Genomic DNA, 18,198 nt, shown 5'->3' on the forward strand with positions numbered 1-18,198 from the left:
TCCTGCACACGTGCTTTTGACAAAAATCAGATGCCCGATCGTCCAACAATCAAACCGTGTGTATGAGGTCTTATGCCCCGTACACACGATCGGACTTTCCGACAACAAAACCGTGGAATTTTATTTGAAGGGTGTTGGCTCAAACTTGTCTTGCATACACACATCACACAAATGTTGGCCAACAATTACAAATGTAGTGATGTACTAGATGTACTATGTGTTTTTTCAGCTCTTTAGTGCCACCCTTTGGGCTCTTTCTGCTAATTTCGTGTTAGTAGAAATTTAGTGAGTGTTGATTCATGCTTTTCTTTTTGCGTTTTACATTTAGCGCTATTATTATTATTCTTGATATCACTTGAAAAACGAGGCAACTATTACAGTAATCTCTGAGCTAATATTGCATGTCATTGTCTGCATCTCAATAAAACATATTTCTGGTACCAGAAGACAAGTATTTATAACAAGGTGAGGGGGGTAAAGTTCCTTTTTTAAAGTAAATGTAAGTCCAAATCACCCATATTTCATGTAAGACATAAATTGTTAATGCAATCTAAAAAGTCATTTTCAATTTTTTCAATGTTTCAATCTGCAACTTTTAATAAAATATATTCAAATATTATTAATGAATACATGGGGTAACAATGTTTTATCCCTGTCTACCAGTTGATCCCCTACATTACCACCCTATTATTCAGGTTTCTAATGGAGACTGTGTCTGTGACAGTGGCTGTTTAAACACAAGGTAGGTATTGTGCACTGTTGTCACTATCAGGAAACCAGCTTGAGAAAATTCCTGCAGCTATTTATGGCGTGCATATATGTAGACAAAGAGGTGGCGGACACAGGCTGCAGGAAACTAGCAGTAAGATGCAACAAAAGATGAAAAATTGTAAACTCAAGTATTTTATTTGCAAAAAAAATGCAATTGTTTATGATCCACGGTGCTTTACCATATCTAATATCATTCCATTACTACTACCATTCTACTTTAAACTCAGCAAGTGTTTAGCGACAGAAAAGTAAACTGACAATCCTAAGCTACCTTTGCTTTTTTTGTTTTTTAACTGTGCACTTTTATTTTCAGACCCCAGAAGAGTACTAGTAAATTGGATTACAATGAAGAGACCCCTTATAGTCCTGTTTGCTGTGGCTCTGGCTGGCGTTAGTGTAACCAGTGCAGCCCCAAGGCTCTGGGGAGACGCTATTACCGAGTTTGCTGTGGATCTGCACCAGGCAATACGTTCAGTTGACACCGGAGAGAACATTATTTTTTCCCCACTTGGTGCTACTTTGATTCTAGGAATGATAAAACTGGGAGCGAGAGGAGCAACATCTGAACAAATAAAGGAAGTTCTAAAACTGCAGGGAAATCAAGAAAGTGAGTCTACATTTTATTAATCCCACATCCATACTTTCTGCATGCTGTTTGTTGGATACAAGAAGGCTAATCAATGCTGCTTTATACTGGCAGCAAATAGGGTCAGCCCTCTCTAAAGTCAGGATTATTCACGTATTGGTGGGCTATTTGTGAGCACAGAGCTCGAGAGAGATGAAAAAGATGGGCTTGTAACTGCAACCTATTTGTTTTGCAATCATCTTTGGACAGGATATCAATCATAGGTGAATACATTCAAAAATTGGATTTAGTAATGGTCTTTGTGGGACTGACAGTACTATCTATTCACAGTCGTGTCTGTCTCTGATTACTGGCTAACTTCCCGCATTGAAACAAATACATTTTTTTTTTTAATTTGAAACATTGCTACAGGACATAGTACAACCCAACCTAATTATACCTGATTGAAATTAAAGAAGAAAGGAATTGAAAAAAAAACACACAAAAAAACAAAAAAAACAAGACAGGAGGGCAAAGGACTAGTCTCCATGTTCTATGTCTCTGTGGCAGCCATCTTGGTGGAGGCAGGGTTTTGCTTCCTCACACCACAGCCTTCAGCAAGGAGAACAGTGAGCGGCACACAAGGGACATCACCAGATCTCACTCTAAAGCCCCATACACACTATCAGTTTTTCTGCTGAGTTTTTCCTTCAGATTTACCAAAACCATATAATATGAGGTCAAACCTTAGAAGTTTCAATGTGTATGCAATCAGGCAGGCCCTTGCACTACATGGTTTTGGTAAATCTGAAGGAAAAAATCAGCAGAAAATCTAATGGTGTGTATGTTGCATAAATCTCCTGACACTGGCAGTCAGAGTCAACCATGCCTTAGATGTCACTTTGCAGATATACAGCTAAGAGCCTATAAGCACAGAAGTACCCAGGCACACTCACATACCAGGAAGTGTCCTGCTAATTTTCAGAAGAAATTCCAGACAAAGGGTACATTTCAGGGTACTGGGTACTAGGTAAATTGAAGAATTCAGTCATACCTGAGCAGAGTGTGTTCCTGGTGAATTTAAGCTTTTTTGGGGTGTTTTTAACCACTTGATCTGCAGAAGATTTACCCCCCTTCATGACAAGGCAATTTTTTGCGACCCAGCACTGCGTTACTTTAACTGACTGTCGTGCGCTGCTGTACCCAAATAAAATTGATGTCCTTTTTTCCCCACAAATAGAGCTTTCTTTTGGTAGTATTTGATACCTGAGTGGTTTTTATTTTTGCATTCTATATAAAATAAAAAAGACCGACAATTTAGAAAAAAAAATATATATATTTTTTTAATTTCTGCTATAAACAATATCCAATAAAATTTCTTCATAAATTTAGGGCAATATGTATTCTGCTACATATTTTTGGTTGGCTATAGTGTCTACAAACTATGGGAATATGTGTATTTATTTTTTACTAGTAATGGTGGCAATTAGTGACTTATAGCAGGACTGCAATATTGCGGTGGACATTCTGACACTTTTTGGGGGCCAGTGAAACGAATACACTGATCACTCAGTGCTAAAAATATGCACTGTCACTGTACTAATGACACTGGCTGTGAAGGGGTTAAACATCTAGGGTGATCAAAGGGTTAAATGCGTGCCTAGCCAGTGTTTATGTGTACTGTATGTAGTGCTTTTACTTCCCCTGCTTTGCGGGAAAGAAAATCTTATACTTCCCTCTGACAGGACAGGTCCCTGCCTTGTTTACAATATGTAAAATCACAGGAGAGCTGAGCCACTGGTGGGGCACGTGTGCCCCTACCCAGAAGAGCCAGATCACTTACTAGTTACATGATCTGGCACAGGAGAGCCGCCTAGCCACCGTATATCTAGGTTATACGGTCGGCAAGCATTTTACAAGTTTTGTGCATGTGTTTTATTTATTTATTTATTTTATTTGGAGCTCCCTCTTAAAATCCGCACTAGATCTGAAGGGTCTGACTTCCTGACAACCAACAGCCATGAGCCTGATTTGTTACATTTGACAACAGTGGTAATACTGCTTCTAAATGTTTCAGTTCTAGTTTTGTACATTTGGTAATTATCGAGTAACGACCACAGGATAATTACTTTTATTTTTGTGAATTGACTTTAATGTAATATCACATTCAGTCTTCTCTCTAGTTGGAGATCCCCTTAAATCAGTATAATCTCCAAGAAGGAGTGTAATGCCCCGTACACACAAACGGATTTTTCATTGGAAAAAACTTGAATGTTTTTTCCCGACAGAATTGCACTCAAGCTTGGCTTGAATACACATGGCCACACAAAAGCTCTCTGAACTTTCGACTTTCAAGAACGTGGTGACGTACAACACTACAACGAGCCTAGAAAATGAAGTTCAATGCTTCTGAGCATGCGTCAAATTGTTTCCGAGCATGCGTAGGAATTTTGTGCGTCAGAATTTCTACAGCCAATTGGAATTTATGATCGCAGCGTTTTCAGACCGAAAAATTGAGAACCTGCTCTCAATCTTTTACTGGCTGAAATTCCACCAGCAAAAGTCCGATGTAGCAAACACACGATCGCATTTTCCAACCAAAAGCTCTCATCAGACTTTTGCTGGTCGGAATTTCCGATCGTGTGTGCGAGGAATAACTCTTCCTTGTGGGGGGAACACGGCATAGCTTTGTGTTCCCCAAGACAGGTAAACAAATATCTCTTTCCTTCTCTCTAGCACACTGAAAAATGTCGCTATACCAACCCACCATCTTCATCTACTCCCTCTGACTCCACCCCATTATTTATGCCTCTGCTAAATACTCCCCTAATTGATAAGCTAACAACCAATCCCAGGCTAGGTGGATCCTATTTCTTAAAGGACACTTGCAAAGTAAGGAAAGAGATGGTCGTAACTCAGGATGACATTCAAAATAGTATTTCTTTATTAAGTAAACATGTAAAGAGATGTAAAACAGCCTTCGCGATTTGGATGTTAGTCCTTGGTCATGGCTAAGGACTAACGTCCGAAACGCGTAGGATATTTTATAGCTTGTACATGTTTACTTAATAAAGCAATACTATTTTGGATGTCATCCTGAGTGCTGACCATCCCTTTCCTTACTTTGGTACATTGGAGATGTCAGCAGCCTCAAGGTCTGAGCACTGGACAGAGCTTTTATGTGGGATGGTTGTAGCGCCTTTACTTCTGTTTTCCTTGCATTTGCAACAACACTGGTATTTTTTTTTAAATAAGATTAAAGCCTAATGCACATTACTGCATTGAAAACAACAAGCAAAATAGCTCATGTTTAACTGATGATGCATTTCACTGCCGTGTATAGAGGGGGTGTGTAGACCACTTCTATCAAGGGGTTTCTGCACTGCTTGGCAACACTGTGAATAAGGTCAATAGAAGACCTTGGCAGTAGATAAAATAGTCATTTTAAAAGAGGAAAACATCAACAGTTGTGTGAACAAGTCATACAGTTTTGTTAGACTTCTTGAGTGCTGATTCATTCATTACCTTTGAAATATTTTGTTGCGGAGATGAGTCAATAGTAAGCTTTTACAGATATGGAACTACTTCTATAATAAAAAGTCCCTCCATGCATTCGTTTTTTTAATATTTTAATCAGAAGGACTTATAAATATTATAGCATATTTGAAATTCTTTTCTTCTTTTTACATGTTGCACCTGCCATCTTACATTCCGCTCCTCTATGGCATGGTTTCCCCACTTCTGCCTGTAAAGCTTCATCCCCAGACATATTGAAGGAAGACATCAGGTTTACTTGTTTATTCAAGCCTGTGGGATTCGTTAAGCATACCATTACAATAACTTCTCACATTTACTACATTTTGTAAAATAATTAGAAGTGAAAAGCTTCTGTACAAATACTGTTAATAATATGACCACCAGTGAACCTGAAAAGGCCACATAGAGATGTTGGTCTCTCGGTGTTTTAGATGGCATACATATATTCATAGTCTCCTGACAGCCTTACAACCTTTGTCTAGGAAATGTATGAGAGAGAATAGCAAATTCTTCTACAGACGTGACAGATTGCATGGATAGGTCAATCTATTCATTGATAGGTCACACTATTTAATTTTGTCATTAAATCACAAAATCAATACAATTTTGAATGATTTGAGGGGCCTATCACGAGTCATAGATTGAGTGGCCCTGCTTGGAGCCCCTGTACCTAACGGTCTATTAATAAATGTTGTCTTATATTTGGCTTAAAGGAGAACTCCGGGTAAAAGCTATTTTTCTTATCCTTGTTCCTGATGCCATCCATTTTCTTCTTAGCTCAGTAATTACTCTGTAATAGCTCTGTAAAAGCCTAATAACTTTCATATAAAACCATTACTGCCCAGTGATTTCCTGTTTGTAAAGACCAGTGGCTGCTATTCCTCCTATTTCCATAGCCTCCTCTTTCCCTAGCGGTCTTGGCACATCCCATTTTTAGCTCTATCCACAACAAGCAGGGATGTACTTCTGTCCCTGCTTGCTGTAGTGGGCAGATGGGACTCACAGACCCCTGGTCTGTACTACCCATTGGAGGTGATATCCTCCTCCCTCCTCCTCTGCTCCCTGCCAGCACTAACTCCCCCTCCCAAAGCCATACCCCCCCCCCCCCCACCCCCACCGGCCACTGGACGGCCAGCCATCTAACACTGCTGCCCAAAAAAAACTGCATGTGATCACAGAAAAATTGTGAGGATTGCTGGCCAGAGCACACAGAGCACAGGACCTTATCAATACCCATCAGTGCAGCTAATGAGTGTCCATAAGTGCAGCCTCATCCGTGCCCATCAATGCCCATCAATGCAGCAAGGATCACAGGGAGGAATCATCAGAATTGCCAGGTGGATCACACACAGTGGGGATTTCCCGCTGTAACACAGCTTGGAGCTGAAACGCCTGCCGCTGTCAAACAAAGTCCTGCCTCCTGGACTGGCTCCTATGATAGACAGCAGACTGGTTCAATATCGGTCCAGGAGGTGGGACTTTGTTTGACAGCGGCTGGCGTTTCAGCTCCAAGCTGTGTTACAGCAGGAGATCCCCACTCTGTGTGCTCCATCTGGCAATCCTGCTGAATCCTCCTTGTGATCCCTGCTGCATTGATGGGCACTGATGCTGCACTTATGGGCACTGATAAGCTACACTTATGGGCACTGATAAGCTTCACTTATGGGCACTGATAATCTACAATTATGGGCACTGATGAAGCTGCACTTATGGTCACTGATGCTGCTGCACTAATGGGCACAGATGAGGCTGCAATTTTGGACACTGATAAAGCTGCACTGATGGGCACTGATGGGGCTGCACTGATGGAGTGGCACTGATTGGGCTACACTGATGGGCACTGATAGGCTGCACTTATGGCACTGGTGAGGCTGCACTTATAGGCATTGATGAGGCTGCACTTATAGGCGCTGATGAGGCTGCACTGATGGCCACTGATGAGGCTGCACTGCTAAGGCAGCACTGATGGCCACTGATGAGGCTGCACTGATAAGGCAGCACCGATAAGGCAGCACTGATGGCCACTGATGAGGCTGCACTGATGGGCACTGAAAATATGTCACTGATGTGCACTGATGAGGCAGTACTGCTGGCCACTGATAACCTGCACTGATAAGGCAGCACTGACATGCTACACTGATGGGCACTTATATGCTGCACTGATGGGGCTGCACTTATGAGGCCTCACTGATAAACTGCATGTATGGACACTGATGAGGCTGCACTGATGGGCACTGATGAGGCTGCACTGATAAGCTGCATTGATATGCTGGACTGATGATTACTGATGGGGCTTCACTGATGGGCACTGATGGGGCTACACTGATGTGCACTGATGAGGCTGCACTGATAAGCATTGATGAGGCTGCACTGATGAAGTGGCCCTGATGGCCACTGATAAGGTGGCATTGATGGCCACTGATGAGGCAGCACTGATAAGCTGCATTGATAAGCTGGACTGATGATTACTGATGGGGCTTCACTGATGGGAAATGATGAGGCGGCACTGATGGCCACTGATAAGGCTGCATCAGCAAGGCTTATAAGGCAGCACTGATATGCTGCATCAGTGGGCACTGATATGCTCTGATATGCTGTACTGATGGGGCTACACTGATGGGCACTGATAGGCTGCACTGATGGGCACTGATGTGGCTGAACTGATAATGCAGCACTGATATGCTGCACTGATGGACACTGATGGGGCTGCACTGCAGGGTCTACACTGGTGGGCACTGATATGCTGTACTGATACGCTGCACTGATGGGCACTGATAGGCTGCACTGTTGGGGCTGCACCAATGATCAGTGCCTGATTATCAGTGTAAATGTCTCCTGTTATAGGAAAGCCGATTATCGGCTTTCCTTTCCTTACACAGTGACAGTGCTGAAGAAAGGAAATGGCGATTTATTTACATGCGATCAGTTGTGATTGGACACAGTTGATCACATGGTAAAGAACCAACATCATTGTTGACAGCATCATTGACTGACACCATCCACTGCCCCACTGACACCATCCACTGCTCTACTGACACCATCCACTGCCCTACCGATATCGTGATACCGTCCAATGCCCTACTAATACCATCCACTGTTCTACAGATACAGCCCACTGCCCTATTGACACCATTCACTGCTCTACTGACACCATCCACTGCCCTACCGATACCGTCCACTGCCCTACTAATACCATCCACTGCCCTACTGATACCGTCCAATGCCCTACTGATACCATCCACTGTTCTACGGATACAGCCCACTGCCCTACTGACACCATTCACTGAATTGCAGCAGAATATATTGGGTAAAATATGTAATTATGGGCATGTGTTTACAGTTCAGTAATGAAATAAAGCATGTAAGGGCAATATGTTTATCTGTTGTTGAGGCTGGAGGGAGAGAGATGGTATGGGAAGGTAGCAGCCACAGCCAGTAACAGAAAGCCTAGAGGAGGGAGAATTCAATATTTAAAGTCCAGTCTGAGCTTTTTAGGCTGGGCTTCTCCTAAGGGTCACAGGATTGCAATTAGTTTTGCACTTCTGTGACCCGTTTTCAGCGGAAAGCAGTCTGAAGTCCGCTCTCCACTGACATCACTGCCATCAGTCGAGGTAGCGCGTCATCCCACCTTCCAAAGTCTGGATCCACCAGCTGCCTTGACTCATGACAGTCTCAGCCTCTCAGCTCCCCGCTCCCAGCCCCTCCACAGATCAGCACTCCAGTGAGCGTGGAGGAGCAGAGAGGAGAGCTGCTGACTCATAGTCAGCAGCTCTCCTCTCGGGGATCTGTGAGAACCAGGCCATCGGCAGTGTTCGGTGGATTGGTTCTCAGTGCAGAGACATCTTTGGACAGCTGAATCTGATGTTACATCCACCTAGGTAAGTATAAATATCCCCCCCCCCCACCAAAAAAAATCCATACTTCTCTTTTAAATAATGTAGACTATATAGAATGCATGCTTTACATTTCTAAGATTGTCATTTAACTGTTTGCTCAGCAGTGTGGCTGACAATGAGGGGTGTGATTTATGTTGAAGTGGGTAAGTTTATATTTAACATGTACAGGTCAATCCACATTCACTGCATTTCCCAGAGAGAGAGAGAGAAAGAGAGGAGAGGATATGATGCAATCCCTGCTGTAACACCTCCTCCTTGGCAGAACAAATGCTGTTATCTTTTGAGTTACAGAGATGACTTCCTGAAAATTCAGTTAGTCTTTTTCAATGTTAAGGAATTTCACAAATGTATTACCGGTTTAGTGTCTTGTGTAGGGGGGTGTACTAATGGGGTATTTTTTTTGCCTATCCCAGGGTTCTCCCTTAAAAAAATGTTGATAATGACCTTTTATGTGTAGGCCCTGTGCATAATGGCATAATGGTGTTCATCATAGAATTCATTCAATACAATTTAATACAATCCACCCCATTAGATACAGAATTCTTTGCTCCTACGCTTTTCAGATTTAAATCATATGACAGGTAAAGTAGAACTTTACCAATAACAGTCTGATAACGATTGCAACAAGTCCTGTAAAGGGAAAAGATTTTTTACCTTCATGCATTCTATGCTTGAAGGTAAAAAAAAAATTCTGTGTGCTGCCCCCCCCAATACTTACCTGAGCCCCCTCTCGATCCATGTGCACAAGAGCCTCGGCTGTCCTGGGACTCCCTCTCCTCACTGGCTGAGACAGGAGCGGGAACCATTGGAGGCTGCCATTTTGTTGAAGCCTAGAGCAGTCATTTTCTTATGGGAATCCCTCCTCCTCTTGTGGGTCTCTAAAACTATATGTCACTTTCTGTAATTAAAACCTGTGCATTTCCAGCCTTTATTGTATGTTTTGACTCAGCTAGAGAGGAAGGTTGCAGAAATTTTACATGGCTGAAGTTAATAGGATGTGAGGGAGAAGGGACAGAATGTCAGGGAGATAAGATAAAACACTATCCTTGTAAAGCTGGCCATAGACGGTTCGGTTCCTGCTGAACCGGCCGAGATTTGAACCACATATGGGCAGGCTAAATGTACCAATTGATCAACTTGGGTACAACAAGCCTGTCGGATTTTACATATGAATATTGCTAGCGGGGGTTATAGCCTCTAGCAATAATCTAGCAATAATCACTGTGTTTTTTCCTGCAACCTGTGGTGGCGGGGAAGAAATGTGCTTCATCTATGGTTGATGGACCTAAGTTTAAAGTGGAACTCCAGTCATTTTTTCATATTTCCATCTATTAAAGAGGAAGTAAACCCTGATGGGTTTACTTCCTCTTTCATTCCCTGCAAAGGCAAAGCATAATGGACTACTATGCATCGCATAGTAGTCCATTATGTGTCACTTACCTGACACAGGAGCCAGCGATGTCACCGCTGTCCCCTGTAGTCCGGCGCATCCATCTTTTAGGTGGGGTCTCGCAGCTCCGCTGCTGTCATTCGGCGGAGCCGCGATGACGTCACTCCCGCACATGCGCACGGGAGCCGACACGCACGGCAGCTCCATTATTGGAAATGCCGCGCTCAGTGCGCCTGCACGCCGCTGTATACGGCGCATGAGCCGTAGACAGCGGTGCCTGTCTTCGGGCAAATATCTCCTAAACCGTACAGCACCAGAAGAAAGCTCTATTTGTGGGAAAAAAAGACAATAAATTAATTTTGGTACAATGTCACGCGACTGCGCAATTGTCCGTTAAAGTAACGCAGTAAATGGCCTGGTCATGAAGGGAGGTAATCTTCCAGAAGTCAAGTGGTTAACTGCTTCTACTAATTTGCTTGTGCAAGGAATTCTGCTTCAGCTTTACAGATAGGTGTTCACTGTCCTCAAGCTGTACATAATTCTCTTTTTGGAGTATCCCACTTAATTCTTTCAACTCTATCCCAGTTATTACAAGAAAAAAAAAACCAACAACAAAAAAGAACACCCGAGACAGTTTTTTTGATGCAAAGAGTGACTAAGATTGTGTGCCTGACTGTAGGGCAATCTATCAGGAAAAGATCCTGGGCAATTTCCAGCTGCTCCTGCAGGGGTAGTGCTATACTTGTGTAGATTGGAAGTAAATTTCCATCACTAAATTTTACCTAATAAGGCTTACCTATAGGCTATAGGTAGTGTAAATATCTCCTAAACTGGAACTGTTTAGGAGATATTTACTGTACACATAGCCAGTGACATCACTGGTTCTGTGCAGGGGCGGACTGACCATTGGGCCACTCGGGCCCTGGCCGAGGGCTCCATCAGGGTTGCTAGCCTCAGTAAAACCAGGGACAGTATGTAAAAATTTCTGTCTCTGAAATGTCCCTTACCGACATCCTTTTGGTCTAAAAATTTTGATTATAGCTGCCCCACCTCTCCAGTACCTTCTCAGCCAATAGAAACATGTCTGTGTATACTGTGTGTGTGTTTGTGTCTACTGTGTGGCCCCATAATCTCTGATTGCCTGGGGGCCCCATAATCTCTTATTGCCTGGGGGCCCCATGAGTTGTCAGTCCGCCCCTGGTTCTGTGCCATGAGCGGTGGGCTCCCGCATGCATGTGACGTCATTGCGGCTCTGACTTGTCACAGAGCCAGAGTCCGCAAACCCGGAAGCAAGACGGTTGTAAATTAATGACATCACAGTGCTGGAATGCTTAGTTTTCAGGTAAGTTTCATATGATATTATCTTGCAAGTAAGAAAAAAAATAAAAAATTGTGCAGTAGTTTACAACGGCTTTAAGTGTGAATAAGTACAGATAATAGTTTTGAACAAAAAAAAAAAGTGCAAATTTTTTTCAAAAAAGAAAAACAGCCGCACATTTATTGCCTAGTACATTTCTTTGATTTCTTTGCATGGCGTTTAAGATGAAGTAGAATCCAAAGGGTAAGCTGCTCACCTACATAGTATGGACAAGGATCAAACATGTAGCTTTCAAACTTCTATGTATTGCCAGCTCGCTATTACATCTGTACTGCGAGGTTTCCTATTAGAAGGGCACCGGGAATGGACAGGTTTTCTCACAGATTAATAAATCAACTCTTTCATCCCTTTACAGTTCAGTAACAGAAATGCTTTTCACCGTTCTCAATTGTGGTGCTACTCCCTTAGGAGACAGAGAGAGCTAATTGTATCTCTGCTACAGTAACAAACATTATTTTGTACCACCATATTTCTTACACAGCCAATTACCTTTAACACAAAACAATCCTCAGCTGCATTGTCACATTGCGAAAGTGGAGCAGCATTTATAAAGAGTCAGCTATATTGTGTGATATCAACGTAAGAAGAAGAGGACTCGTCCTCATTGATATGCCTTAATTCGGAAAGTTTTCCCGTACAATGTATATCATTATTTTCATCATTAAAATCTTACTAATACCCAATTCTCTGTCCTTAGGTGAGGAGTTTTCGGAGCTCCGAAAGCTAGTTTCTGTCATTTCAGAAGAAAATAAAGAATTTGCATTTAATCTCGCAAATGCCCTCTACCTTCAAGAAGGCTTCCACGTGAAGGAGCAGTATCTCCATAGCAACAGGGATTTTTTCAAGAGTGAAATAAAGCTGGTGAATTTCCAAGATTTGAAAGCATCTGCCAAAATAATAAGTGCATGGGTAGAAAGACAAACAAATGGTAATCTATACATTCTGTGAAGATAAATAAATAGTAGTTTTTTTGTTCTAGGTAGGCATTTTATTTTTATATGAAATAAAATAGACTTGCAAAGCTGCTTGAGCTTGAAGCAAAGCAGATTTTAGCATAGTAATACATAGTTGTTTGAGCTTTATACTACGCCTCTAGCATAATGCAAATCAAAGGGAAAAAAAAAATCAGATACCAACCATTCAAATACTTTTTAACCGTTCCTACCGGATTAGTTGTTACTGTATTAGACCTAACATAGGAGTCTATTGGTTCAAGTGAAAAACTGATTTTTTAATGTTTTTGGATTATAATCTATAGCAACATTCCCTGAAATGAATAATAGAGACAGGGTGCAGATTAAAGGCTACAATTACCTTTTCCAGAAAATAGCTTATGCAGATATATAAGCCATTATTATTCAACTTTGTAAAATGTTCATGAATTTTCTTGCCATACCAGTAGGCTATATTCACCCTCCTGGAAGCCTGGCTAAAAAACGACGAGATAGCATTCCCAATGTCCTGCCTTGTTGCTAGAATGTGAAAACCATTGGATGTGCAACATTATAGAAGTGAAAATTTTTTTTTGTGTCCTAGCAACAAGGTAGGGCATGGGTATTGCATGGGTATTGATAACTGGGAATTTTTCAACTAGGCCTGTGCACAGTTTTTTAATATCTACTGGGGCCTCTTAAAGCAGAACTTCACCCAAAAGGGGAAATTCCACTCTTCCTCCTCCTCCCTCCCTTCTTCATTCACATTTGGCACATCATTTGGGTGGGGGACAGGTACCTGGTTTTGACAGGTACCCGCTCTCTGTTCCTTTCAGATCGCCACGGCGATCCGAGCAGAATTGTGACCCCCTCCATCTTTCATACCCTTCTGGAACATGTCACAGGTCCCAGAAAGCTGCGGGACCATTCAGATAGCTCAGAGCGGCTCACTCATGGGCAGTGAGAAGCTGGCTGCGAAACCACAAGCAGACACAGCCGGCTGCCTACAGTTAATATGCTGGCACTGGGGACCAAAGCTTTGTGAAAAAACTGGCCGGGTGAGGACAGCACTGGATCCTGGGACAGGTGAGTGTCTTTTCATTTTTCCACAGGTCACTGAAGAACTGCTTTACCTGCATAGGCTTTTTTCTGGGATAGGTACACGTAGCCTTTAAACCACTTTAATAAAAAGAAAAAGTATAAAATTGCACTTACAATTGATTGACTTGATCAAGGCATGTTGCCAAAGTACAACCACTGGACCACCCAGTCACATCTCCAGTTGCTGAACATTCTCTCATTGTGAAGCCGACAATGGGAGAAAGAGTTAGGAAAGTTGGTTTCACTGAGGTAGACACCAGGAGAGCCATAAAGGAGATAGCCTTAAAGAAGTCACAAGGTGGTGTAAAAGAGGGACCAAAGTTGTATACTTGGTGAAAGTTGTACCTCCACTAAACGCTGACATGTTTTTGAGGCCATGCTCTTCACATGCCTTCACCATCAATGACATGTCCGAACATTACTGTACAACATTTATAGTTTCCAAGTTTCCCTCTTTCTGCAGGACACAATTTCCAACACCAGCCATGTTTTAGCAGGAAAGGGACATGGGCATGAGTTGCCATGGCAGGCGCTATGAAAAGAACCAAGTTATTGTTTTCCTGGCACAGGAAAATGTCCTAATTTTCCAGAAACAATGGCAGCTAAGCATTGATTCATTTTACACTAATTTAATGATGTCCTGACCTTTTTCTTCTTTTGCTCTTTGTTTTGGTGAGTCATAATATAGTGCAGTTTTATACTGGTGTTTGTGAGCTATTCGGCCCCATGAGTGCATAGTATCAATGCTTGAAAATCATAATTTAACAAGAGAGCCTTCTGAATATCAACTTTTGGCACCATAAAGTTCCAGAAGTTGCCAGGCCATTCAAGTGTGTGATATGTGAAGCATACACGGGTATTGCTATATGGCAAGGTATGAGTGTTACAATATAAGCGTTAAATTGATGATAGAAGACTCCAAGTCAAGATAACTGATGAGAAGTGAGCAGTGAGGGATAAGTGGTGCAGAAGAAGTGACGAGCAAGAGATGATGAAGGATGATTATTAAGGGATGAGGAGAATGGTAAATGAGCAAGATAAATGATAAGTTATGAAAAAAACTACAGTAGCCGTTTTCTCAAATATATAGAAAAGAGAGCACATTTTCATGTTCTGTTATTGCTGTAAAATCTCTTGCTAAAGGTTGTTTTCGAATCCTATTGAGGTCAAGAGGTTTGTAAGTAATTTGGTAATTTTACCGACACTGGGTATATGAACTTAACAAGATGCTCCTCGTTTAAGGGACCTTTCATAAAAATAAACTATTTTTCCCTTAGCATCACACTCAGCCTTCATCCACTGTGTGCAGTAACTCCACAGGTCCCATCTGTTCATTTGTATAACCTTTCACATAAGACCATGGAAAAATATCCTGGTAACCAAGTATTTCTCTCAATGCATCAGTGGTCAGTGAGATAAATCGAGCCCACATGTTCTCTTCTCACAATTACATCTAGACATTAGTACATGCTGGGAGAGTTTACTTTGCTATTTTCAAAGCTGCTATCTTTCAGAATTCTAGAACTACATTACATGTGATAAAGAAACAGCTTTAATGCTTTCTCTTTATAATGTCTCAGCTACTGCATATAAGATTGTTCATAAACAAAACTCTATATAAAATTCTATATAAAATATAAAAATAGTGTTTCTGGACAGGTGTGAGCCCTAGTTAAGAAGCAATATATACAGTAAACCCTTGGTTTCAGAGTAACTTGGTTTGAGAGTGTTTTGTAAGACAACATTTTTATATACATTTTGTCACAACTAAGTATAAAAGAGAAGAGAGGCGCCTCTAAAGCCCCACACATACTATCAGATTTTCTGCTGATTTTTGTCTTCACATTTACCAAAACCATGTAATATGAGGTCAAACCTTAGGAGTTTCAAGGTGTATGCAATCAGGCAGGCCCTTGCACTACATGTGTTTGGTAAATCTGAGGACAAAAATCAGCAGAAAATCTGATAGTGTGTATGGGGCTTAAGTGTAGCAATATGGTTACATTTAATGAAGTTACAACATTTAGAAACATATTGCTACACTTAAAGTGGTTGTAAACCCTTACAGACCACTTTTGACCTACAGGTAAGCCTAGATTAAGGCTTACCTGTAGGTTCAAGAAATATCTCCTAAACCTATGAGGTTTAGGAGATATTTGCAAAGAGACAGGCACCGATGTCTACGGCACATCCGCCATAGACAGCGGTGTGCAGGCACACTGAGCATGCCGCTGCTAACGGCGATATGGCGTTAGTGGTGGCTCCCGTGTGCATGCGCGGGAGTGACGTCATCGTGGCTCTGGACAATCACAGCACCGGAGCCACGATACCCGGAAAGAAGATGGACGCTACGTGGAAGAGGGGACAGAGGTGACATTGCTGGCTCCTGTGTCAGGTAAGTGACGTATAATGGGCTACTATGCGATGCATAGTAGCCCATTACGCTTTACCTTTGCAGGGAAAGAAAGTGGAAATAAACCTATCAGGATTTACTTTCTCTTTAAGCCCCATACACACTATCAGATTTTCTGCTGATTTTTTCCTTCAGATTTACTATATAATATGAGGTCGTCTCTAAAGCCCCATATACACTATCAGATTTTCTGCCGATTTTTGTCTTCAGATTTACCAAAACCATATAATATGAGGTCAAACCTTAGGAGTTTCAGTGTGTATGCAATCAGGCAGGCCCTTGCACTACATGGTTTTGGCATATCTGAAGACAAAATCAGCAGAAAATCTGATAGTGTGTATAGGGCTTTAGAGGAGCCTCTCTTCTCTTTCATACCCTGTAGCTCCTGCTGGATTGTGGAGGCTTCCATTTGAGGATGGACATTTCTTGGTTACACAAACTGGTCACATTGCTATAATCTTTTTATATAGACTATAAACTAAAGGACCTATGAATAAATGGTTGTGGAACGAATCATTTGAGTGTCCATGATTTCTTATGAGGAAATTCGCTTTGCTATACAAGTGCTTTGGATTACAAGCATGTTTCTGGAACGAATTATGCCCACAATCCAAGGTTTTACTGTATTTATAAAGTGGTTGTAAAGCTCTGACATGAAAAAATGAACAAAGCCTATCCTTCTATATTGAGTACTTGCTTCAATTAAAAGAACTGTGATTTTTGTCTGCAGTCTTGTTCCTCTGCTATCTGCATGAGTAATTTCTGACTCACTCCAAGGGATTGAGGAGGATGGGGTGGGGAATTCCAGCAGAAAGCCTGTGATTGACAACCTCAGCTCTGCATGTTTTCCTATGCGATTGTGTAGGAGGGGTGTGTCCCTTCCCTCCACTCAGGTTTCAGATTACACTCAGTTCACCTCTCTGTGATGTCAGATCCCTGTCCCCTGCCTCTGGAAGCTCAGAGATACTGGGTAAATTCTGAACTTTTAACAGATGTAAAGAAGAGATGGCTGCAGATAAACAGGTACAACATATGTAAGATTTGTTTAATGTCTGTGTATCACCTAAGGCTAATGACTTCACTTCACTGGGTATGTGTGCAAGTCTACTTTCACACTGGCAGTGCTGGCTGTTAGCGCTAAATTGCCGCTCGTTTTTGCTGCGCGTTGACACAGTTTTAGCACTTTTCAGTCTCTAGCGGGGTGCTTTTCACCCCAAAAAATTGTAAAAAGTCCTGTTTTTCCATGTTTTCAAAACGCTTTTAAGGGGCTTTGTAATTATTGCCCATTCATTGCAATGGGCAGGGCATTTTGGGAGCTCTAAATGCAGCGCTCCATACCTGCCCCAAAGATGCTGCTTTCAGGACTTTCCATAATGTCCCGCAAGCGCAGTATTCTAGAGATGTGGAAGCTGAACCTGCATGTATTGAGAGAATAGAATTATGGTGTTGTGCATTAGGGCCGGTTCACACTGCAGGCGATGCGAGGCGACACCGACTTGCCTCGCCGCGACCTGCCGCGACCTCAGCGGCAACTTACAGATGACTTCTGTATAGAAGTCAATGCAAGTCGCCCCGAGGTCGCCCGAAAGTAGTACAGGAACCTTTTTTCTGAGTCGGAGCGACTCGAGTCGCTCCTCTCAGAACGGTTCCATTGTACAGAACGGGGGCGACTTGTCAGATCGAGGCGAGGCGAGTCGTGTCGCCTCGCATCGCCCGCAGTGTGAACCGGCTCTTAAGGTTTTTGTATTTATTTTTATTTTACATAAAGTATTTGTACATAAACTTCCAAGGTAGTTATAAACTGGTTTAGTTTCTTGCCATTTTTAGTTTTGGCTGTGCTTTGTATGCCCATGATCTCTCTGTATGCCTGGATCTCTCATGTGTGGCTGTATATAAAAGTAGCTAAACATGTTCTCAATTATTGTGATTGCTCCATGTGGATGGGGCAATGAGGTGGGTACAGAACTTGTAACAATGGCACCCAAAGTCCAGAGAAAAATTGAGCAGTTACTGATTTGTTGAGTCGCCGGTAACACAATTAACAAATTGAGCAACAATCGTCAATCACTAGCACTAGTAATGTGGCTGTAGGTAATGCAGCAAAACACAGTAAGTAAGGCCGCGTACACACGCGGGGACTGTTCGCCCAACTTTGTCCGTCAAACAGTTTCAGCAAACAGTCCGCTCAAAATTAGCATGGACGGACATGCCCACA

General features: G+C 42.2%; 1 protein-coding gene across 2 annotated transcripts in view; it reads left to right on the forward strand.

Annotated features, from left to right (window-relative positions):
* The window catches only part of SERPINI2 (serpin family I member 2), an 86,912-nt gene that overhangs the window by 25,831 nt on the left and 42,883 nt on the right, over positions 1 to 18,198 (forward strand). For both annotated transcript variants that reach the window (XM_077488036.1, XM_077488035.1), the window contains exons 2-3: positions 1,085 to 1,378; positions 12,235 to 12,465. In XM_077488036.1, the coding sequence (XP_077344162.1) occupies positions 1,117 to 1,378; positions 12,235 to 12,465 (493 nt within the window). In that variant the 5' untranslated portion in view covers positions 1,085 to 1,116. The remainder of the gene's footprint in view (positions 1 to 1,084; positions 1,379 to 12,234; positions 12,466 to 18,198) is intronic.

This window comes from Lithobates pipiens, unplaced genomic scaffold, assembly GCF_037356315.1.
Source record: "Lithobates pipiens isolate NorthernLeopardFrog02 unplaced genomic scaffold, aLitPip1_a1.2 Scaffold_18, whole genome shotgun sequence".
Taxonomy (NCBI): Eukaryota; Metazoa; Chordata; class Amphibia; order Anura; family Ranidae; genus Lithobates; species Lithobates pipiens.